We start from the raw sequence: 23072 nt of genomic DNA on the forward strand, positions 1-23072 counted from the left end.
ATTCCACTAACATTATGAAAAGCACCTGAAATCGCATGTACTTATGTTTCCTTTAACAAAAGAATATCTATCTGTTATTAGATGCAGGACTTGTATCAGCTGAGGCTTATGAGAGTTCAGCAAGGGAATATATTGAATGATCACACTGTAAATGTTTCCAAAGCAGGTGATCCATTCTTGTGTTTTTTAGCTATGTATCCTGAACCAGAGGATTGTTCATTGCTCTACTAACACAAGTAATATTTGACAGTGAATAATTGAGTTCAGAACTCACCACTTATGTCAAATGGAATATTGATTTTCTCAGACTTCTTTCTAACCTTCCTAAGTGTCAAGCCAATAAGCCACCTGACAAGGTCTGAGTAACAGGCAGGAATGTATGTGGTGATCAGTCCCTGCTCCTTGGTATTCATTACTACAAATAGCAGACACAGCACCTTCATGGTGTGTGAAACACCATGTTTTACTGCACTGTTGGCCAAAAAATGCAATCCAATTTTGATGCCTCTTTATGTATAAAAATGTCTTCTATCAGTTGTCTTTCTTGCATGGCCTCTGCATTTCCTTCATTCCAGTCCATCCTAGGTCTACTTATTATCTGCCTTCCTGGATGTCTCCATGCACCCCACACTTTCTGAGGTATTCTGTCACCATCCATACATCTCATGAGCAGAGAAACCAGCACAAAGGACATGAACAGTTGAGACTTTTTTCTTTAGCTTCCAATGAAGGAAACTCTCAACACCAAATGATTAAGATTCTAATCTATCTTATACCATCTTTGCTATTGTTCAGATTCTTCTGATTTTTTTTAAATTTTCATTTGTTTTTTAGTGAAAAGGTTCATGGGTCGATATGAAAATGTGAAACAGCATGTTCCATTCTAATGGAAGTGTCACTTCTCTCTCTCTCTCTCTCTCTCTCTCTCTCTCTCTCTCTCTCTCTCTCTCTCTCTCTTTTTACATAAATAGTGCTCTGTAAGACAAATAATTCTAAAGCCAGTACAAGAACTTGTCTGATTTGCCTTCATATTACAATGAATGAAACAACACTTTGGATCTGCAATCCTTATGGCACTGAACTAATTTATGCCATTAAAGAAACATTCCTTAAGCAGAACAGCTCTTAATGACTTCATCCACAAAAGAAAAATGATAAAAATTGTGGTTATTCTTAATAACTATTGCCAATGCTCAATACTGTTTGCTTTCACGTATAATATCAATTTTGTTGTGAAGCCACCTTTATTCAATGGCAGCTGTTTGTTAATCATATCATAAGTGACAATCACTGGTGTAAAATAGACATGTTTCAGACCTTATGATTCTATGAAATGCAATAAAAGTGATAATGGAAAACCTTTGGTAGAATATGAATAATGGAAAAAGTAAATGGCTCAACTGTATGTTACCTTCATTTCTTCTATTATTCAAATGCTTTAAATGGGAAGATAATGTAGTATTATCAACTATATTGTGTATAATGATATGCCTCACCTCATCAACATCCACACACAAACTTCCATTACCAGTGAGACCCACTGGGCATGCTCCACAACGGAAGTATGGAGGCTCTTCCCAGTTGACACAATGCACACCTGAAGTAGCAATAGAAAACATGAAAGTTTATTTATCATGCATTAAGTTATACTAAAGTAAGTAAAGGAATAATTTGCTTTGGTTGGTTCATTTATCTTAGTCTACTTCTCTTCACACCAGTAATTGTTCCAAGTACAAAGTGTTCCACCTCTGTGTTTACTATGAGTTATTCTGGAAGATTTGTTTTTAATCGTATGATGATTTTATACAATATACAGTTGATATAAGGCAAATGGTTTTATACAATATACATATGATATAAGACAAGATTAAACTTTAAAGTCCATGTTTTTCAACCAGTTAATTAAGCTGGGTGTGAGAGTGAACAAGTCATCGGGAATTCCAGGGTATGAATGAAGTGGACTGCATTGGACTAAATGTTCAATTGTCTGCTCTTCTTGATTACATTCACACATCGGTGAACTGATCCAGCCCCATTTGTACCTGAAGTAGCTACAACAACCATGTCCAGTCCTTAACCTGTTGAGGTGGCACCAAAGTTTCCTCGGTAGGTCAAAACCTTTTGGCTTCTTTGTGGGATCAAGGTGATGGGCTCTTGTTCCCAATGTTTTTGTTGACCATTCATGCTTCCAGCTTCCAGTTAGATCAAAACCATCCACAATGAGTTGTCCTGCAGTAACACTTGCTGGTCTTTTTGATCGCAATCATTGCTGTAGCGGATGACAGAATTCCTGGTGCAGTGGTAGAGAAGGTGATGCATAGATTTTCTTGGCCCCCTCATTAGAGCTTGTTTCTGACTTAAGTGAGGTGGAGGGATGTGATTCAGTACAGGTAACCAGTGGCATGGGGTTGATTTGATGGAACCAGTAATGCAGCGCATTGTGTCATTAAGTTTTGTGTCTACCTTCACACGACTGATGCCAGTTAAACGCAGACAGTCAACAGAGGTTCCCCAGGTGGTACCACTGAGCTTATGTAGTATGTTGTTTCTTGCAGCAACTTTATGAGAAAGCTTGGTGATGTGCTCTTTGTAGCTCAGGGTTCTATCTAGAGTGATTCCGAGATATTTTGGGAAAGGATTGCACCTCAACATTTGTCCATTGAGCAGAACTCTTGGTTTGTAGTTCGCCACACGACTTGCTAGATAGAAACAAGAGACTTCAGTTTTTCATGTGCTTGGGATCAATCTCCAGGTCTTAAAGAAAGTTGACATCTTCTCCAGATCCTCCGTAAGAATTCGTTCACCATCTTCGAAATTATTGCTTTGTGCTAACAGTTCAGTGTCATCAGCATAGATGAATTTAGTTGATATCGTGGTTGGTAAATCATTAATGTATAAATTGAATAGTGATGAGGCTAAAACAGATTCCTGTGGTAGTCAATTATTTAGTTTCTGTTTGTGGTTTTTAAAGCTGCCTAGAAACTCTTCAAATTGCCTTTCACTAAGCATGCTGGATATTAGATCCACAATTTCTCGACTTGGTACAACTTGCAGTAGCTTGTAGATCAGTCCCTGTCGGGCAAGAACTTGATCGGTTCAGCTGCATCCTTGCCTGAAGCCAGCTTGTTCAGGAGGGGTAGCAGCCTCTGGAAGATGCATCTGCTGTATATATTGCAAGAAATATCTTTGTATTTTGCCTCATGCCCACATGAGGAGAGGGGGCAAGAAAAAATGGTGGGAGAAGGCAGTACATGATTAGGACAGGGGAGGAGTGGTGTGGACAGAAGAGAGAAGGGGAAAGGTAAAATGAGACAGTCGGAAACAAGTTTATGCCAGGGAGATTGCCAGAGTGCAGGATATGCTGGAGAGACAAATCCCATCTGCATGGTTCAGAGAAAATTGTGCTAGAAGGGAGTATCCAAATGGCTCACACAGTGAAGCAGCTGTTGAAGTAATTTGTGCTGTGGTGTGTAGCATGCTCAACTATTGACTTGTCGAGTTTGTGGGTTGTCACAGTCTGGCGGGTCCATTCATGTAAGTAGACTTGTCATCCTTACATAGAATTCAGTACAGTAACTGCTGCACACCTCATACACAGCATGGCTGATTTGACACATGGTCCTGCTTTTTGTTTTACAAGAAATCCCTGTGATTTCGGCAGGGCATAGTGGGTGAGTGTATGGGGCAGGTCTTGCACCTGGGCCGACCAAGGGGGACTGACCCGTGGGGTGCAGGGTGGTGAGTAGGACTCAGATGGACAGGGGTATTCTGCAGGTTGAGTGGGTGGCAGAACATTACTTTAGGTGATGCAGATAGGAATTTGGGTAGGCAAGACAAGAGCAGATGAGAGATAGTCAATGCACTGATGAAGAATGTGGTTGAGCTTTTCAGGGCCAGGGCAATACTGAGTGGTCAGGGGAGTACTGGCTGGTGGCTGGTTAAGAGGAGGATATGACATGGGAGGTCCGTTTATGGATGCACTGGATAAGATACTGTCCTTCAATAAATGTTCTGGTAAGGTTATTGGTATATTTTGAAATCTCCATCTTTCACTGCAGATGCAAAATCCACAGACAGTGAGGGGTGTAAGGAAGAGACTTTTTGACATGGAACAGGTAAAAGCTGTTAAAGTGGAGCTCTGTTGGTGGCTGGTGTGGTTGATATGAACAGACATATTGAGTCTGTCATGTACCTTACTCCATGAAACACTCTGCAGATGTTTGGAATTTAATGCAGTACACAGTTTCGAGCTCAGGAACTGTATGCTGTCATATGACTGGAAACAGGTCATTGCTCCATGAATACTGTGACTTGGCTAAAAGCCAAGGGGAAACTTAAGTCATTACATTTATTGAGAACATGCAGCTCCACTGTGTAATATAATGATGATTAGCATACTCCTGTACAAAATATTCCACAGGTAAAAATCTCATGTTCTATGGAGTGGTAAATCCTTTCATTATGCTGGCAAGTTGAAGACTTGAAAGGAGAAATGGATAGGTTGAAATATGATGTACTGTGAATCAGTGAAGTATGGTGACAGAAAGAATAGGATTTTGTGTCTGTTGAGGAGAGATTTGTCAACACTAAATCAAACAGGGATAATGCAGGAATAAGTCTTATAATGAACAAGAAAATAGGAATGTGGGTGAACAGGGCCTGTTTGAGGATATTTTTCCACACAAGCAATAAACCATTGCCCCATCTCCCCCCATTTGCCACTCAGGATCTTTAAAAATAAATATAAATCTTGTGAGCATGGAACTGGATTATTCTCAGAACTAATTATGATAAATCCTGCATACAAATTTTGCACTAGGGATGCCTAAGGTGCCCTCTCAGCTTGGTACCCCAAATAGCCACTTGTTATCTACTATGAACAATTAAGTATCATATCTAAGTTAGAAATGAAGTTGTGAAGCCCTACAGTAGTAAAAGTAAATAGGCCTATTAGTTCTGCAGATGACAAAGTAAAATAAATTATTCCACGAGTTAATGAAGACAAAAATACCTCCCTTTCATAACCTTAAACTCTCAAAACTGCAGTTTGATTTCTCAACAAGTTGCACATGACTTTTTGTGCCCTGTATTTTATCCCTGTTATCTTCAGAATTTCAGACAGTATATTACTGTCAACATTGCAAAAGCTTTTTCTTAATCTAAAAATGCTACAAATGTTGGTTTACCTTTCTTCAATCTATCTTCTAAGATAAGTCGTAGGGTCAGCATGGCCTTGTGTTTTCCTGCATTTACAAGTATTTCCATACTTCTGTAGATAATTTGTGTTACTATTTTTCAACCATGACATATTAATCTAGTGGTCTGGTAATACTCATACTTTTGTGATTGTTACATATTTTGACAAAAATTAACTGGAATACACTCTATGGACATCAAAGTTACCAGGGATGAAACACACAGAATGAAAGGGTATCAACAAATTGTTCAGAAACCAGATTCCAGTTCTAAGAATCAAAGGGGATGGAAGGGAGGTAGAAACTGAGAAGGGAGTCATGCAGGGTTTTAGTGTGTTCTCAATGTTATTGATACTGTACACTGAACAAGCAGTGAAGGAACTTAAGCAGAAATATGGAAAGGAAGAAGATAAAGTCTTTAAAGTTTGCCGGCTTCATAATTCTATCAGAGATGGCAAAATGCTTGGAAGATCAGTGGAACAAAATGGATACTGAAGTGTGATGAAAGGAGATTACAAGTACCTACATAAGAGGAAAACAAGGGGACTTGGACTGAGTGTAGTTGCATTAAGTCAAGTGATACTGAAGGAGGTAAATTAGGAAATGCGATGCTGAAAGGGCAACAAAACAATTGACAAGAGCAGATGTAAGGAAGATATACTGTAATAAGTAAACTGACAATAGCATGAAATGTACTTGAGAAGAAATCTGCTAACAGTGAATATAAATTTGTGTTAGGAATTATTTTCTGAAAGTACATGTTTGCAGAGCAATCTTATTTGGAAGTGAAACGTGTGATGAACAGTACAAACAACAAGAGATTGGGAGATTCTGAAATCCAAATTCTTTGTGATGATCATGATTTTGTCTTTTTGATATTGATATTTAGTGTTACTGAGTTACTATGCTGTAGGTCACTGGGGATTGGCATTGCACCATCATCATAGCAGATGGTGATGATCCAGTTTCAGTTCTACTTATTTTCCATTTACATGTACTCCAAAGCCTTTTCAATCATTGCATCTGCATAAATGTTGAAGTAAAAGTGGAGATAGCATGCTTCCCTGCTTCAGTTTGATTAAAGTTGCCACCTTAATTTGGTATTAAGTTTTCTTCCCTCCATTACCAAATTAACTACTTCATGATGCCTATTCTCCATATCTTACAGATGTATTATTAGAGTAGCAGAAACAATCCAATTCCAAAACCAACTTTCCCCTGTTTAAATAAAAAATGACTTCACCTGGATGACAGGGGTTTGAATCACAGCTTCCCCGAGGTTTGCATCTCTGACCATCACCTGTGTAGCCTCGTGGACATGAGCCGCACCGGAAACCCTCTACTGTGTCTACACATTGAACACCTGAAAACAAGATTTTTACCTTATTTCTAGTATTCAAGTGATGGACAAATAATATTAAGCAATGTATAATGATGGTTTACTGTTAGTACAGCATAGATATCAATTTTCTAAGATTTGCTATCTTTTATTGTGTGTGCCAGATTTGTTTCACATCCCCAAAGGTTCTTTTTCTTGATGAGGTACGCATCTACATCTACATCTGCACACGTGAGGTGCATCACAGAGGATACTTCCAGTTGTGCCAATTTTTTGGTTTCCTTCCCATTCCATTCACATATGGAGTGTGGGAAGAATGATTGTCTGAATGCCTCTGTACACGCAGTAATCTTTCTAATCTTATCCTCATGATCCCCATGTGAGTTATATGTAGGGGATTGTAGTATACCCCATAGAGTCATCTTTTAATACCGGTTCTTGAAACTTTGCTAATCAACTTTCTTGGGATACTTTATGTTTATCTTCAAGGGTCTTCCAGTCCAGTTCCTTCAGTAAATCTGTGACACTCTCCCAAGGATCAAACAAACCTGTGACCATTCATTGTGTCCTCTGTATATGTTCAATTACGAATTTGGTACGAATCCCACACACTTGAGCAATGTTCTGGAACTAGGTGCACGAATGAAGAGTAAGCTATCTCCTTTGCAGACTGATCGCACTTTCACAGTATTCTACCAATAAACTGAAGTTTACCATATGCTTTACACATGACATATTTGTATGCGTTTGTGACGAAGCAAGCTGGGATATTTTTACTTCCCCTCTTGTTTTGCCATCTGCCTCCTTAAATTTGTTTTTTTCACTATAAACTAATTACCATTAACATACATGAGTATAATCTGCATTTTCATAAAGGGCCTGAATTTTGGTCCCTAGACAGTCAGCCTATGGCCGAGTTTCAGACAAGAAACCTGTATTGGTTAGATACTTGGCAGTATGTGGCAGCACAATGCACCTAATATGAAAAACATGTGATTTTGGGGGTGTTCGGATACTTTTGATCACACAGTGTATGTAAGATATTTTAAAATATACTGAAACTTTATAATTACATTTTATTAGCCTTATTCATGTACTGAGCGAGGTGGCGCAGTGGTTAGACACTGGACTCGCATTCGGGACGACAATGGTTCAATCCCAGGTCTGGCCATCCTGATTTAGGTTTTCCGTGATTTCCCTAAATTGCTCCAGGCAAATGCCAGGATGGTTTCTTTCAAAGGGCACGGCCGACTTCCTTCCCCGTCCTTCCCTAATCTGATGAAACTGATGACCTCGCTATCCCCCCAAACAACCCAACCCTTACCCATGTAACCTGTATATGGTACATGATGATGATCATGATACCACCAGAAAAATGATAATAATAATAATAATAATAATAGCTTTCAGAATATAAGAGTTAAAAGTAAAGAGATGTTTGCAAATATCAGTTATTGTTTAACAGCTTATATTATGCAAGGTCAAAAAATAAAAATAATTTACTTTTCCCAGAAACAAATACTAGATATACACAATATACAAAATTTCTTACTGTCCAAGGTGAAAATAAATCTCAAACAGAATCTACAAACTGATAAAAGGGGGAAAAAGTTAGATGTATTTTATTTTTGTTACAAGTATGAACAATTTGCCAACATGTGGACACACTACCAGCAAATTCTGACTGCATTTGACCATTTAGTGTCTCATGGGACAATTTAAATAATATAGGAATTAATACTGAAGTATATATTGTGCAGAAGTACAGTACAGGAGTACTGTGGGAAGCTGGTAATGAAACCTCACTCAGACACTTAGACAAACACATAATTTCTCATGCCATTATATTGTATTCTTAATGTTATTTACTTTCAGAAATAAATCTTAGATTAAATAAGCTGATATGTATGATAGAGGGAAACATTCCATGTGGGAAAAATTATATATAAAAACAAAGATGAGGTGACTTACCGAACGAAAGTGCTGGCAGGTCGATAGACACACAAACAAACACAAACATACACACAAAATTCAAGCTTTCGCAACAAACTGTTGCCTCATCAGGAAAGAGGGAAGGAGAGGGAAAGACGAAAGGAAGTGGGTGAATTTTGAGGTTTTGGAGGGAGTGGAGCTGGAAGTGGGAGATTGAGTAGATGGGAGAGACGGGGTTTGTGTGCAATGAGAGGAGGTTGAGGTTTGCTGGAAAGGTTGTGAAGGGTGAGTGAGTTGCCTTTCCGGAGGTGGGAAACCAGGAGATTGGATAGTTTTTTGAGGTGGAGGGTGGCATGCTGTTCTAATTTACGGTTGGCCTGTAGGAGGATGCTCTGAACAGCCGGTGTGGATGTGGGAGAGGAAAGATTAAGGACTTTTATTAAGGATAGGAGTTGACGGGTGTGTTCATTGGCTGAGTTGATGTGTAGGTGAAGGATTAGGTGGGTGAGGGCAATGGATTGTTCAGTTTGGAACTGGTATAGGGACTGATGGAAGGAATGGTTGCAGCCAGAGATGGGAACTTTAAGTGTGAGGCCTTTGGGGGTAATGCCAAATGTCAGACAAGCCTGAGAAAATAGAATATGGGAGCGTAATCTGGCTAGGGCGAAGGCATGTTTGCGGAGGGAATGTAAATAAAACTTAATGGGGTCGTTGTGGGGGTGTTGTGAGGCTGACATGGTATTAGAAGGTGGAAAGTGTAACATGGGGTGAAATGAAAATGAAAATAAAAATATATGGGGAGAGATAAAGGTGAACCGGAAAGTAACTGGAGATCTGGAATGAAAAAAGGTGTTAAGGTGTTGGTTACAGCTGGGCTATGTTGGACTTGGGTTGGTAGACAACGATGTGCATAAAGGTTAGGTGGTTGCGTTGCCGCCAAAACATGTTAAAGGACGGAGAAATTCGGGAAAATTTCGAAAAAACTTCGTGTAGTATATTAAAAGGAGTGGTTTTGTGGTGGCAGATTATGAAAATGAGGCTAACAATTGTCTGACTCGTCTTTCCCTCTCCTTCCCTCTTTCCTGATGAGGCAACAGTTTGTTGCGAAAGCTTGAATTTTGTGTGTATGTTTGTGTTTGTTTGTGTGTCTATCGACCTGCCAGCGCTTTTGTTCGGTAAGTCACCTCATCTTTGTTTTATATATATATAAAAACAAAGATGATGTGACTTACCATACGAAAGCGCTGGCAGGTCGATAGAAACACAAACAGACACATACATACACACAAAATTCAAGCTTTCGCAACAAACTGTTGCCTCATCAGGAAAGAGGGAAGGAGAGGGAAAGACGAAAGGAAGTGGGTTTTAAGGGAGAGGGTAAGGAGTCATTCCAATCCCGGGAGCGGAAAGACTTACCTTAGGGGGAAAAAAGGACGGGTATACACTCACACACACACACACACATATCCATCCACACATATACAGACACAAGCAGACATATTCAAAGGCAAAGAGTTTGGGCAGAGATGTCAGTCAAGGTGGAAGTGCAGAGACAAAGATGTTGTTGAATGACAGGTGAGGTATGAGTGGCGGCAACTTGAAATTAGCGGAGATTGAGGCCTGGTGGATAATAGGAAGAGAGAATATATTGAAGGGTAAGTTCCCATCTCCGGAGTTCGGATACATTGGTGTTAGTGGGAAGTATCCAGACAACCCGGACGGTGTAACACTGTGCCAAGATGTGCTGGCCGTGCACCAAGGCATGTTTAGCCACAGGGTGATCCTCATTACCAACAAACACTGTCTGCCTGTGATCATTCATGCGAATGGACAGTTTGTTGCTGGTCATTCCCACATAGAATGCATCACAGTGTAGGCAGGTCAGTTGGTAAATCACGTGGGTGCTTTCACACGTGGCTCTGCCTTTGATCATGTACACCATCCGGGTTACAGGACTGGAGTAGGTGGTGGTGGGAGGGTGCATGGGACAGGTTTTACACCGGGGGCGGTTACAAGGGTAGGAGCCAGAGGGTAGGGAAGGTGGTTTGGGGATTTCATAGGGATGAACTAAGAGGTTACGAAGGTTAGGTGGATGGCGGAAAGACACTCTTGGTGGAGTGGGGAGGATTTCATGAAGGATGGATCTCATTTCAGGGCAGGATTTGAGGAAGTCGTATCCCTGCTGGAGAGCCACATTCAGAGTCTGATCCAGTCCCAGAAAGTATCCTGTCACAAGTGGGGCACTTTTGTGGTTCTTCTGTGGGAGGTTCTGGGTTTGAGGGGATGAGGAAGTGGCTCTGGTTATTTGCTTCTGTACCAGGTCAGGAGGGTAGTTGCGGAATGCGAAAGCTGTTATCAGGTTGTTGGTGTAATGGTTCAGGGATTCCGGACTGGAGCAGATTCGTTTGCCACGAAGACCTAGGCTGTAGGTAAGGGAACCAAAGGAGTTGAGGTTGGAGAGGAAATTCTGGAGTTCTTCTTCGCTGTGAGTCCAGATCATGAAGATGTCATTAATAAATCTGTACCAAACTTTGGGTTGGCAGGCCTGGGTAACCAAGAAGGCTTCCTCTAAGCGACCAATGAATAGGTTGGCGTATGAGGGAGCCATTCTGGTACCCATGGCTGTTCCCTTTAATTGTTGGTATGTCTGGCCTTCAAAAGTGAAGAAGTTGTGGGTCAGGATGAAGCTGGCTAAGGTAATGAGGAAAGAGGTTTTAGGTAGGGTGGCAGGTGATCGGCGTGAAAGGAAGTGCTCCATCGCAGCGAGGTCCTAGACGTGCAGAATATTTGTGTATAAGGAAGTAGCATCAATGGTTACAAGGACGGTTTCTGGGGGTAACAGATTGGGTAAGGATTCCAGGTGTTCGAGAAAGTGGTTGGTGTCTTTGATGAAGGATGGGAGACTGCATATAATGGGTTGAAGGTGTTGATCTACGTAGGCAGAGATACGTTCTGTGGGGGCTTGGTAACCAGCTACAATGGGGCGGCCGGGATGATTGGGTATGTGAATTTTAGGAAGAAGGTAGAAGGTAGGGGTGCGGGGTGTCGGTGGGGTCAGGAGGTTGATGGAGTCAGGTGAAAGGTTTTGTAGGGGGCCTAAGGTTCTGAGGATTCCTTGAAGCGCCACCTGGACATCAGGAATGGGATCACCTTGGCAAAGTTTGTATGTGATGTTGTCTGAAAGCTGACGCAGTCCTTCAGCCACACACTCCCGACGATCAAGTACCACGGTAGTGGAACCCTTGTCCGCCGGAAGAATGACGATGGATCGGTCAGCCTTCAGATCACGGATAGCCTGGGCTTCATCAGTGGTGATGTTGGGAGTAGGATTAAGGTTTTTTAAGAAGGATTGAGAGGCAAGGCTGGAAGTCAGAAATTCCTGGAAGGTTTGGAGAGGGTGATTTTGAGGAAGAAGAGGTGGGTCCCACTGTGACGGAGGACGGAACTGTTCTAGGCAGGGTTCAATTTGGATAGTGTCTTGGGAAGTTGGATCATTAGGAGTAGGATTAGGATCATTTTTCTTAGTGGCAAAGTGATATTTCCAGCAGAGAGTACGAGTGTAGGACAGTAAATCTTTGACGAGGGCTGTTTGGTTGAATCTGGGAGTGGGGCTGAAAGTGAGGTCTTTGGATAGGACAGAGGTTTCGGATTGGGAGAGAGGTTTGGAGGAAAGGTTAACTACTGAATTAGGGTGTTGTGATTCCAGATTGTGTTGGTTGGAATTTTGAGGTTTTGGAGGGAATGGAGCTGGAAGTGGGAGATTGAGTAGATGGGAGAGACTGGGTTTGTGTGCAATGAGAGGAGGTTGAGGTTTGCTGGAACCTAATCCTTCACCTACACATCAACTCAGCCAATGAACACACCCGTCAACTCCTATCCTTAATAAAAGTCCTCAATCTTTCCTCTCCCACATCCACACCGGCTGTTCAAAGCATCCTCCTACAGGCCAACCGCAAATTAAAACAGCATGCCACCCTCCACCTCAAAAAACTATCCAATCTCCTGGTTTCGCACCTCTGGAAAGGCAACTCACTCACCCTTCACACTCACCCTCCACAACCTTTATTTGGTCTTTAAATATGTCTGCTTGTGTCTGTATATGTGTGGATGGATATGTGTGCGTGTGTGCGAGTGTATACCCGTCCTTTTTCCCCCCTAAGGTAAGTGTTTCTGCTCCCAGGATTGGAATGACTCCTTACCCTCTCCCTTAAAATCCACTTCCTTTCGTCTTTCCCTCTCCTTCCCTCTTTCCTGACGAAGCAACCTTTTGTTGCGAAAGCTAGAATTTTGTGTGTATGTTTGTGTGTCTATCGACCTGCCAGCGCTTTCGTTTGGTAAGTCACATCATCTTTGTTTTTAGATATATTTTTCCCACGTGGAATGTTTCCCTCTATTATATTATATTATATATATTATTTGCATTCTACCAGAGCTTTTCATACCATACTTAAAAAAAGGAAAACCATGGTTTTCCTTTTTTTAAGTATGGTATGAAGTATGCATATATATATCAGTATGGTTTTCCTTTTTTTAAGTATGGTATGAAAAGCTCTGGTAGAATGCAAATAATTTACAGTATATATAAACAGAGGTGTTGAGTCACCAAAATGCACACAAACATGACTAAAAATTTGGCTGTCTTTTGGATGAATCTTTTTCTGAGCCATGGAGTGGAGAGGGGAGATAGGTGGCTGGGAGTGGAAGGAATTTTGAGGAAGGGAAGCTGGGAGTTGGGAGGTAGATAGCAGTTGCATAAGAAAGGAATGTGGGTATGAGTGGCAGCAGATGCGTAGCATAGAAATATCTCACAGGTACCACCACAAGTGAATCCATGCAGTGCACAATGATGGAGATGTGACAGTGCCGAGGAGGAATGGATTGGGGTGGGTGACAGAACAGAAGAAGGGGAGACTGTTAGGAAGAGGGTATGGGTAAATGATGAGTGAAAGGTGACATTGTGGAGGTGGGTATGGGACAGGGTGCTGCCAGAGATTAAGACCAGGAGGATTATTGGAATGAAGGATGAGTTGCAAAGATAACAACCATATATGCAATTTAGAGATGCCATTTAGGAGGGAAGGATCTAGATGGTACACACTGTGAAATAGCCATTGAAATCAAGCATATTGTGCTTAGCAGCATGTTCCACCACTGGGTGATCAGCCTTGTACTTGGCGAATTTGCTGGTGCCCATTCATTCGGGTGGTCACAGTTGGTGGTTATGGCCACATAAAATGCTGCACAGAAAAGGCAGCAAAGTTCATATATGACATGACTGCTTTCATAGGAAGCCCTGTTTCTGATGAGATAGGATAATCCTATGACAAAACTGGAGTGGAGTGTGCTGGCTGGGTGTACCAGTTAGGTCTTGTGTTTGGGTCTTAAACTTGGGTACAACCTACGTGGCAAGGGTTTGGATGTGGTTGTGGATCAGGGATGTATCAGAATATGGATTGGATGGGCAGCAAGTGGTGGGAAGGGTTGTGGGTAGGATTTTCCTTGTTTCTGGGCACAATAGTAGTCAGTAGCTCTGATGAAGGATATGGCTCAGTAATTCCGGCCCAAGGAATACTTACTTGTGAGGAAGGTGCTCCCGCGCAGCTGGTTCTTGGGGATGGTGGGAAGATCAGAAGTGTGTGAGCATATGATACAAGAAATCTGTCTGCTGGCATCCCCCATGCCCATGATCTTGTCACTTCTGAACCCTTTCTCAATATCCTTCTGGCTCTAGATCCAGCATCTCATTTCTTCTACATCTAACTAATCACACCATCATACATAAATGTTTCTCCTTTGAGGGGATGATATACAAATAGTTCCATGGTGTGGTCCTCTCATGGCACCTTCCTATGCCAACCAGTTTATGAGGCATCTAGAGGAAACCTTCCAAACTTCCCAAAACTCCAAACGTCTTGTCTGGTTTGGGGTCAGTGATGAGATCATGATTTGAACACAGGGCCAAGACACCCTAATGTCATTTCTCTACAGCCTCAACACCTTCTGATCCAAGTGGTCCTCATCAGCCCAATGGGCCACTTTCCTTGACATTGAGCTCCACCTCCCTGATGGCTCCATCCCTATATCTCTGTTCATATCGTATTCACTAACCATCAATAGTACCTGCATTTTGACAGCTGTCATCCCTCCCAGACTAAAAACTTGCTCCCTTTTATCTGGCAATCTGTGGGCAGCGCATCTACAAGGACAAGAACCCCCAGCTTGCTATGCTGAAGATATCACTAAAGCAATCCCTGACAAGTACTATTACCCAGACCTAGTCTACAGACAGATTTAATTTGCTGTATCATCACATTCCTCTAATTCTCCATCCATCTCCAATAACAGCTGCAAAGGAGCACCCCCATCATCACCCAGTATCATCCCAGACCTGAAAAACTGATCATATCCTTCACCAGAGCTTTGGCTATTTATCATTATGTCCAGATCTGAGGGACATTCTACCCACAGTTCTTTCCATCACTCCTTAAGTGGTATTTATGCAGTATCCTGGTCCATCCCCATGAAATGCCCAGTTCCAATCCCTTGTTAATTATGTCACACCCCTGTGGAAGACTGAGTGCAAGACATTTCTGATACACCCACCCAGTAAGTTGTATTCCAGACCCATCACAGGCTTGTCATATCTCATCAGAGGCAAGACTGTCTGTGAAATCAGCCCTATCAGCTTTGCTGAAACTGGTGCATGTTTTATGTGGGTATGATGGCCAACCAGCAGTTGACCTGAATGGAAGACTACTTCCAAACAGTGGCCAAGAACAGAGAAACCACACAGTGGTGGAACACACTGCTGAGAACAACATGCTTGATTTCATATGCTGCTATGTATATGGAAGTTGTCTTTGCAAACAATGCTTTGTTTCCATAATCCTCTTGGTAATCTCTGCTAGCTTCCTGCCCCATACACACCACTGCCCTGCTCTAAAACCCTAACTTTACTCATCTAGCACCCACAGCTTCTTCCATGAAGCCTCCTCTTCCTCTGTTCTGTCATCCTCTCCCAACACACTCCTCCATGTAATCATCAGGTCATCATCATTATGAGCTCCTTGAACTCACCAGGGCCAGTATCAATGTGGCATTCATATCCCATGCACTTGCTGCCTCCCCCCCAGCCATCAGACATATTTTCTGAACTTTGCCTCTTGGACGTTACCTCGACAGATTTTCTGCTGTAGCTGATTCTCTCTAACCAGCATTCCATATGAGCAATCTATTTGTGACTTTGCCTGATGTTGCTCACACCTTAGATAATAGGCCTATGCATAGCTCAGTTTAAAAGAATAGCTCAATAATTTCATAGAGTTGAGTCACACATTTCTGCTTTCATGCCCATCAGCTAATTCGCTGCAAATAATAACCTAGAGTGTGATCCTGCAGTCAAATAGTCTATTCATTGACTAGAATGGTGAATTAATAAAATAAACAAATATAATTAAACAAAAAAAGGTAAATGAATAATTAATAAAAAGGTTTCTGTTCTAAAATCTGTAAATGATGTAAACAACATCAGAGAACTGTGTTGAATAATGTTTATTCAATAAAGTAAATCTCAAACAAAAAGAAATTGGCCATATGATAACCAGTTATCATACAGACTGAAAGATAACCTTATAAAAGCCAATAAAGCTGCACTGAGAGTATTATGAGAATGGTAGCAGAATCCCCAAGCCAAATAGTCATCCAAAATGAGCGAAAATTTAAGTTCCATTCCATGAGAGCACCACAAGAAATATTCACCAGTTCAAAATAATTTGGAGTTCAGTATAACATTTTATACTGACTACATGAGAAATAATGAGTAGGAACTCATACCCTGTCTATTCTAAATTCCTTAATGTGAGTGGAAATGTTAAAGTTCTGCATTGGAGCACATTCAGGCCTTGCGAAAGTTAGAGTCCCTTCAAAAGCTGATACATTTCAGAGGCCATTCACCACCCAGAATCAATCACCTACATGATCAAATAACCTATGTTACCACAGACAGGTCTGCCTTTCTCCAGATCTCAACGAAAAGTGTCAAGAATTGTTACCTTGACCCCCCCCCCCCCCCCCCTGCTAAAATGCGTCTGCCGCTGCTTGATTCCAGTAGTGTTCCATCACTGCCTGCTTTCCCCACAGGCTGATGGCTGTCCCCGTCATAATAAATCATTCTTGTGTTGTACAGACATGCATTTGACTCAGCTTGACTGCTTTCTGTACTAAAATAATACATTGTAGTGATATTTAAATAAAGAAAAATTACAACTATTCTGTCACACCAGACTATTTAAAATATGCATAAATAAAGGTTTCTTTGTAAATGAAGAAACCAGAATTCTTACACAAGTATGCTCACAGTAAATGACTACAAACTGTTGTTAAAAATAATTATTTATATCTGCTTGATAGAAGTGTATAGTGAATATTTGTGTCAGGGAACATATGTGGCTGACCATTTCTAAATTACACTGCTTTTTCATATTGACTGTAATTACTTTTACTGGAGTTATTGGCAATAATAATAACATATTCCTTAAAAAAAACTACACAAGAACAAGATATAGGTATTCATCCTGTTTGCAGTTGCTGTGTTAATATGGAGGACAGGATGATCTCACAAACATTTACACAATGAAAAAGATATAAAATGTGCAATAAATCAATAAAAAATAGTTACAGATACATAACTTTCAGTGATAATACCTACAGTGCACTGCTATCATCATAAAGATGATACATTGAGTTGTACACATACACAATGAAAAGACTGTGACACATTTTGCTTTTGACCAGAGCCTTCTTCAGAAAGGAAAACACATTTACACAAGCAAGCACACCTCATACACCCATGACTGCTACAGGGTGTTTCAAAAATGACCGGTATATTTGAAACGGCAATAAAAACTAAACGAGCAGCGATAGAAATACACCGTTTGTTGCAATATGCTTGGGACAACAGTACAGTTTCAGGCGGACAAACTTTCGAAATTACAGTAGTTACAATTTTCAACAACAGATGGCGCTGCAAGTGATGTGAAAGATATAGAAGACAACGCAGTCTGTGGGTGCGCCATTCTGTACGTCGTCTTTCTGCTGTAAGCGTGTGCTGTTCACAACATGCAAGTGTGCTGTGGACAACATGGTTTATTCCTTAGAACAGAGGATTTTTCTGGTGTTGGAATTCCACCGCCTAGAACACAGTGTTTTTGCAACAAGACGAAGTTTTCAATGGAGGTTTAATGTAATCAAAGGACCAAAAAGTGATACAATAAAGGATCTGTTTGAAAAATTTCAACGGACTGGGAACGTGACAGATGAACGTGCTGGAAAGGTAGGGCGACTGCATACGGCAACCACAGAGGGCAATGCGCAGCTAGTGCAGCAGGTGATCCAACAGCGGCCTCGGGTTTCCGTTCGCCGTGTTGCAGCTACGGTCCAAATGATGCCAACGTCCACGTATCGCCTCATGCGCCAGAGTTTACACCTCTATCCATACAAAATTCAAACGCGGCAACCCCTCAGCGCCGCTACCATTGCTGCACGAGAGACATTCGCTAACGATATAGTGCACAGGATTGATGACGGCGATATGCATGTGGGCAGCATTTGGTTTACTGATGAAGCTTATTTTTACCTGGACGGCTTCGTCAATAAACAGAATGGCACATATGGGGAACCGAAAAGCCCCATGTTGCAGTCCCATCATCCCTGCATCCTCAAAAAGTACTGGTCTGGCCCGCCATTTCTTCCAAAGGAATCATTGGCCCATTTTTCAGATCCGAAACGATTACTGCATCTCGCTATCTGGACATTCTTCGTGAATTTGTGGTGGTACAAACTGCCTTAGACGACACCGTGAACACCTCGTGGTTTATGCAAGATGGTGCCCGGCCACATCACACGGCCGACGTCTTTAATTTCCTGAATGAATATTTCGATGATCGTGTGATTGCTTTGGGCTATCCGAAACATACAGGAGGCGGCATGGATTGGCCTCCCTATTCGCCAGACATGAACCCCTGTGACTTATTTCTGTGTGGACACGTGAAAGACCAGGTGTACCGCCAGAATCCAGAAACAATTGAACAGCTGAAGCAGTACATCTCATCTGCATGTGAAGCCATTCCGCCAGACACGTTGTCAAAGGTTTCGGGTAATTTCATTCAGAGACTACGCCATATTATTGCTACGCATGGTGGATATGTGGAAAATATCGTACTATAGAGTTTCCCAGACCGCAGCGCCATCTGTTGTTGAAAATTGTAACTACTGTAATTTCGAAAGTTTGTCTGCCTGAAAATGTACTGTTGTCCCAAGCATATTGCAACAAACGGTGTATTTCTATCGCTGCTTGTTTAGTTTGTATTGCCGTTTCAAATATACCGGTCATTTTTGAATCACCCTGTATCTCTGGCCATTCAGGTCAGAATGCAATGGTTGTGTGTAAGACACAAGCAGAAATCTGATGTGGGGCAGGGAAGGGGGAGAGATAAGATGATAAGATGATACAGGAGGTAGGAGACAGAGCTGCCTGTAAGAGTATGCAAGGACTAGATGGCAGCAGGACAAGGCTGCTAGGAGCAGTGTTGGGAGGCTACGGGGGAGGGTTAACAACGAGAGGGGAAACAGACAGCAGAAAAGAGAGGGGCAGAGAACTGGGAGGGGGGGGGGTGCATTAGCAGACAGTGGTGCACAATGAGGGTGCGGGGGGTGTGAACTGAAATGAGGTGTAGGATAGAAGTGATGGAAACTGTTGGGTGGAGGGTGTGGGAATTGTAGGTTACTGTAGTGTGAGGCTAAGATAATTTCAGGAGGAGAGAATGTGTTGTAAGGGAACTCCCATCTGCGCAGTTCAGAAAATTTGGTGGTGTAGGGAAGGATCCAGGTGGCCAGGGTTGTGAAGCAGCCACTGAAATCCAGCATTTTATATTCATCTGCGCATTGTGGCACAGGGTGGTCTACTTTGCCCTTGGCCACAGTCTGGCAGTGGACATTCATCCTGGTGGACAGCTGCTTGGTAGTCATACCAATATAAATAGCTATGTAATGATTGCAGCAGTGCTGGTATATGACATGGCTACTTTCACATGTTGCCCAGCCTCTGATGGGGTAGGATAAGCTTGTGACAGGACTGGAATAGGAAGTGCTGGGTGATGGATTGGGCAGGTCTTGCTTCAAGTCTTTCACAGGGATTTGATCTCTCTAGCGAAGTGTTGTGACTAGGAGTGGCATGGGGATGGACTAGGATGTTTTGGAGAATGGGTGGGTGAGGGAACACCACTTTAGGGGGAGAGGGAAGGATCTTGGATAGGATGCCCCTCATTTCACAATGATAGATAATCAATGCTCTGATGAAGGATGTGGTCCAGTCAGGGGGGGTTTTGGGTAAAAAAGGGGCACTCCTTTATACCTGGTTCTTGGCGGGGGGGGGGGGGGGGGGGGATTGGGGTTGGTGATATGTCACAAGAAATCTGTTTGCAAACTAGATCTGTGGGATAGTATCTCTCCGTAAAGGCTTTTGTGAGACCTTCACTGTACTGAGCAAGTGAGTTCTTGTCACTGTAAATACACCGTCCCCAGGTGGCCCAGCTATACAGAGAACCTTTTGGCATGGAAGGGATGGAAACTGTTGAAATGCGGGTACAGTTGGTGGCTTGGAGGTTTCTGTTACCCACCCAAACCTCCACAACATCCTAGACCATCACTATGTCACTCCCAATCCCAGCCCCTTGCCGAAAGGATCATATCCCTGTGGAAAACCCAGGTGCAAGAATTTCCCAATCCACCCACCCAGTAATTGCTATTGCAGTCCTGTCGCAGGCTTATCTTATTGCATTAGAGGCCAGGCTACCTGTGAAGGTAGTCACATCATATGCCAGCGCTGTTGCAATCATTGCACAGCTTTTTTATTGGTATGAGTACCAGCCATCTGTCTGCCAGGATGAATGGCCACTTCCAAACTGTGACCAAGAGCAAAGTGGACCACCCTGAGGCACAACATCCCTCCCCCACAGCTTCCAAATGCTGTGCCTGGCAGCCTTGTCCTGCCGGTATCTAGTCCTTGTGCGTTCCCCAGACAGCACTGACTTGTCTTTCCCCACCTGTACCCTGCTGTCCCTCCCTCTTCTCTGCTCCACTGTGGATTGCTGCCTCCATTCAGTCAAACACTCTTGTGTTATGGCTGGAGTGGTTGGAGACAGCAAAGCTGTATGTGTGATGTGTGCTTGCTTGTGTAAATATGTGTGTGTGTTTTCCTTTCCAAAGAAGGGGTTGGACCAAAGCTCGACATGTAACAGTGTTTCTGTTGTGTCTGTCTGAAACTCAACATTTTCAAAACTGGTCTTATATAGGATGAAATCTGTCACAAAGAAATAACAGGTAAATAAAAGTTCATTTCGAGGAAGAAAATCTCCCATGCAAGTCAAACAGAAACTAAAATGCATACAATTATCAATACCAAAACAGAATGAACTGAATAAAACAGTTAGTAGATGTTGGCAAGCATATTGTCAATGAACAGCTCTTCTGTCTTGAAAATGCATGGCCTGACAACTGCTGAGAATTTTCATTTCTTGAGCCCTGTACACTTAGCTAAGCAAAGTTGCATCAGTGGTAGGGTGTTGAACTTGCATTCAGAAATAGTGAGGCCGACATCCTGCTTAGCCATCCAGATTTATGTTTTTCATGTTTACCATAAACTGATTAAGGTGAATGAGAGGATGAGCCCTTTGGAAAGGACATGATCATTCTCCTTCCTCATTCTGGTTATATCTAACTTTTTACTTGATTTCTAAGGAACTTGTCACTGACAGGACAGTAAATCCAAATAAACTTTTCTTCCATTTTCCTTCAGTATTACACTGAAGTATCAGTCCTTAGTGCTCTGATTGTCTTCCTGTTAGCTAATGATTACTGCACTTTTGACAGCTGTATGTAAAAATTATGTAAAAATAGATTATTCACATATCTTCCTGTTAGCTAATGATTACTGCACTTTTGACACCTGTATGTAAAAATTATGTAAAAATAGATTATTCACATAGTTATCAAAACCTGAACGGCTTCCTTTCTTTCTTTATGGGTAGTTTAGAATTGTCATTTTTATTAAATCATAGGACTGACAGCCTTTGATTTTTGTAATTCATAAATCACATATGAGCTCATAGTAGACCTAAAATTTTCTACTTTTTGTAACAGATTACATCAGACTGAGCTGTAAAATTCACATGCCCACTCCATTAATCCCTTTACATTTTTCTGGCGTTAACATTTGTGGATCTGATGGTTACATCACTATTTCTCTTTCCATTAAGGCTACTACTAAAAGCAACATATGCACTTCTACATTACATTATTAAATCTTTCACTTCCAGCTTTGAATCACATAAGAAAAGCACAATATTTATAGCTTCTGTAATTTAACCCTAGTAGGACAACATCCTGCACCCCCTCTCCACTCCCTCAAAAAACCCTCCACTATCACCCATTGGCAAACAGGGCAAGAATCTCTCTATTCTCTTATGAAGTTTTTCACTAACAACTGCCTACAATTCCCGAAAAACAGTAGACATCATAAAAATCATAAAAATGATGTAGCCTTGTTTTGGCACATAAAGAAATGAACTGTGCAGTTATAAAACTATTCTACTTTCTTCCCAGGAAATTAAAATTACTGGTAGACAATAGAAATGATTACAGAAATAAACTGCAATCAATTTTGCTCAGCTTCTCTTTCTACTCATGAGATAAGTTTTATTTTATCTTTTCTCCACTGATCAAAATTTTTAATTTCTTTGTACTTTACATGAAAAATAACTGCTAGAGCATATCAAATCTACAGTTAACGTTTTAGTTAAAATAGCTATTTGTTTTCTAACAAAGCTCCAAAGATGATATAGGAAAGTGCGATATAGGTAAGTGCATGAAAGTTTTTTTACACTTTTTGTAAGCTGCAAATTAATGGGAAGCTAATTTCACCAAAGAAGATTGTGATACAGAGAAGCATACCATCAAAACATGTAGTTGAAGGATACTGGTAATCCTGTGAAATTCTTGATGCCAAATATAACATGTGGCATTTAAATGCTTAGTTTGGATTTAAATATAAGATATTATCGTTTTTGTGGTCTACAATCTGAAGACTGGTTTGATACAGGTCTCAACACTAGTCAAACATGTACAAGTTTCTTCATCTTTGCATAATTATGGCAACCTACATCTATTTTAAGCATCTCATTGCATCCAAGTCTTGATCTGTCTTGATCTCTCTCCCCCAAATATTCCTCCAAGCTTTTTTTCCCTAAATTTGATTCAATTTATCTTCATAGGTATTCATTCTAACTTTCTAATTTTCAGCATTTTTCTGTATCATTACATCTGAAAAGCTTCTATTCTCTTACTGCCTGTAATGTTCACAGTCCACATTTCACTTCCACAGAAGGCTACATTCCAGACAGATATTTCCAGAAAATACTTGCTAATACTTAAAGTTATATTAGATGTTAATATATTTCTTTTTTTATTGGAAAAGTTTTTCTTCCTATTGCTAGCATAAATTTGATGTCCACTTTACTTCTGTCATTGCCAGTTATTTTTCTGGCCATTTA

The 23072-nt window shown here is 41.4% G+C and overlaps 1 protein-coding gene across 1 annotated transcript in view; it reads right to left on the reverse strand.

Moving 5' to 3' along the window:
* LOC124798056 (cartilage oligomeric matrix protein) overlaps positions 1 to 23072 on the reverse strand; it is a 407969-nt gene that overhangs the window by 72761 nt on the left and 312136 nt on the right. Inside the window, exons 9-10 of the mRNA XM_047261284.1 lie at positions 6439 to 6558; positions 1497 to 1597 (exon numbers count right to left, since the gene is read on the reverse strand). Of these exons, the coding sequence (XP_047117240.1) occupies positions 1497 to 1597; positions 6439 to 6558 (221 nt within the window). The remainder of the gene's footprint in view (positions 1 to 1496; positions 1598 to 6438; positions 6559 to 23072) is intronic.

Source organism: Schistocerca piceifrons, chromosome 5 (assembly GCF_021461385.2).
Source record: "Schistocerca piceifrons isolate TAMUIC-IGC-003096 chromosome 5, iqSchPice1.1, whole genome shotgun sequence".
In the NCBI taxonomy this organism is placed as follows: Eukaryota; Metazoa; Arthropoda; class Insecta; order Orthoptera; family Acrididae; genus Schistocerca; species Schistocerca piceifrons.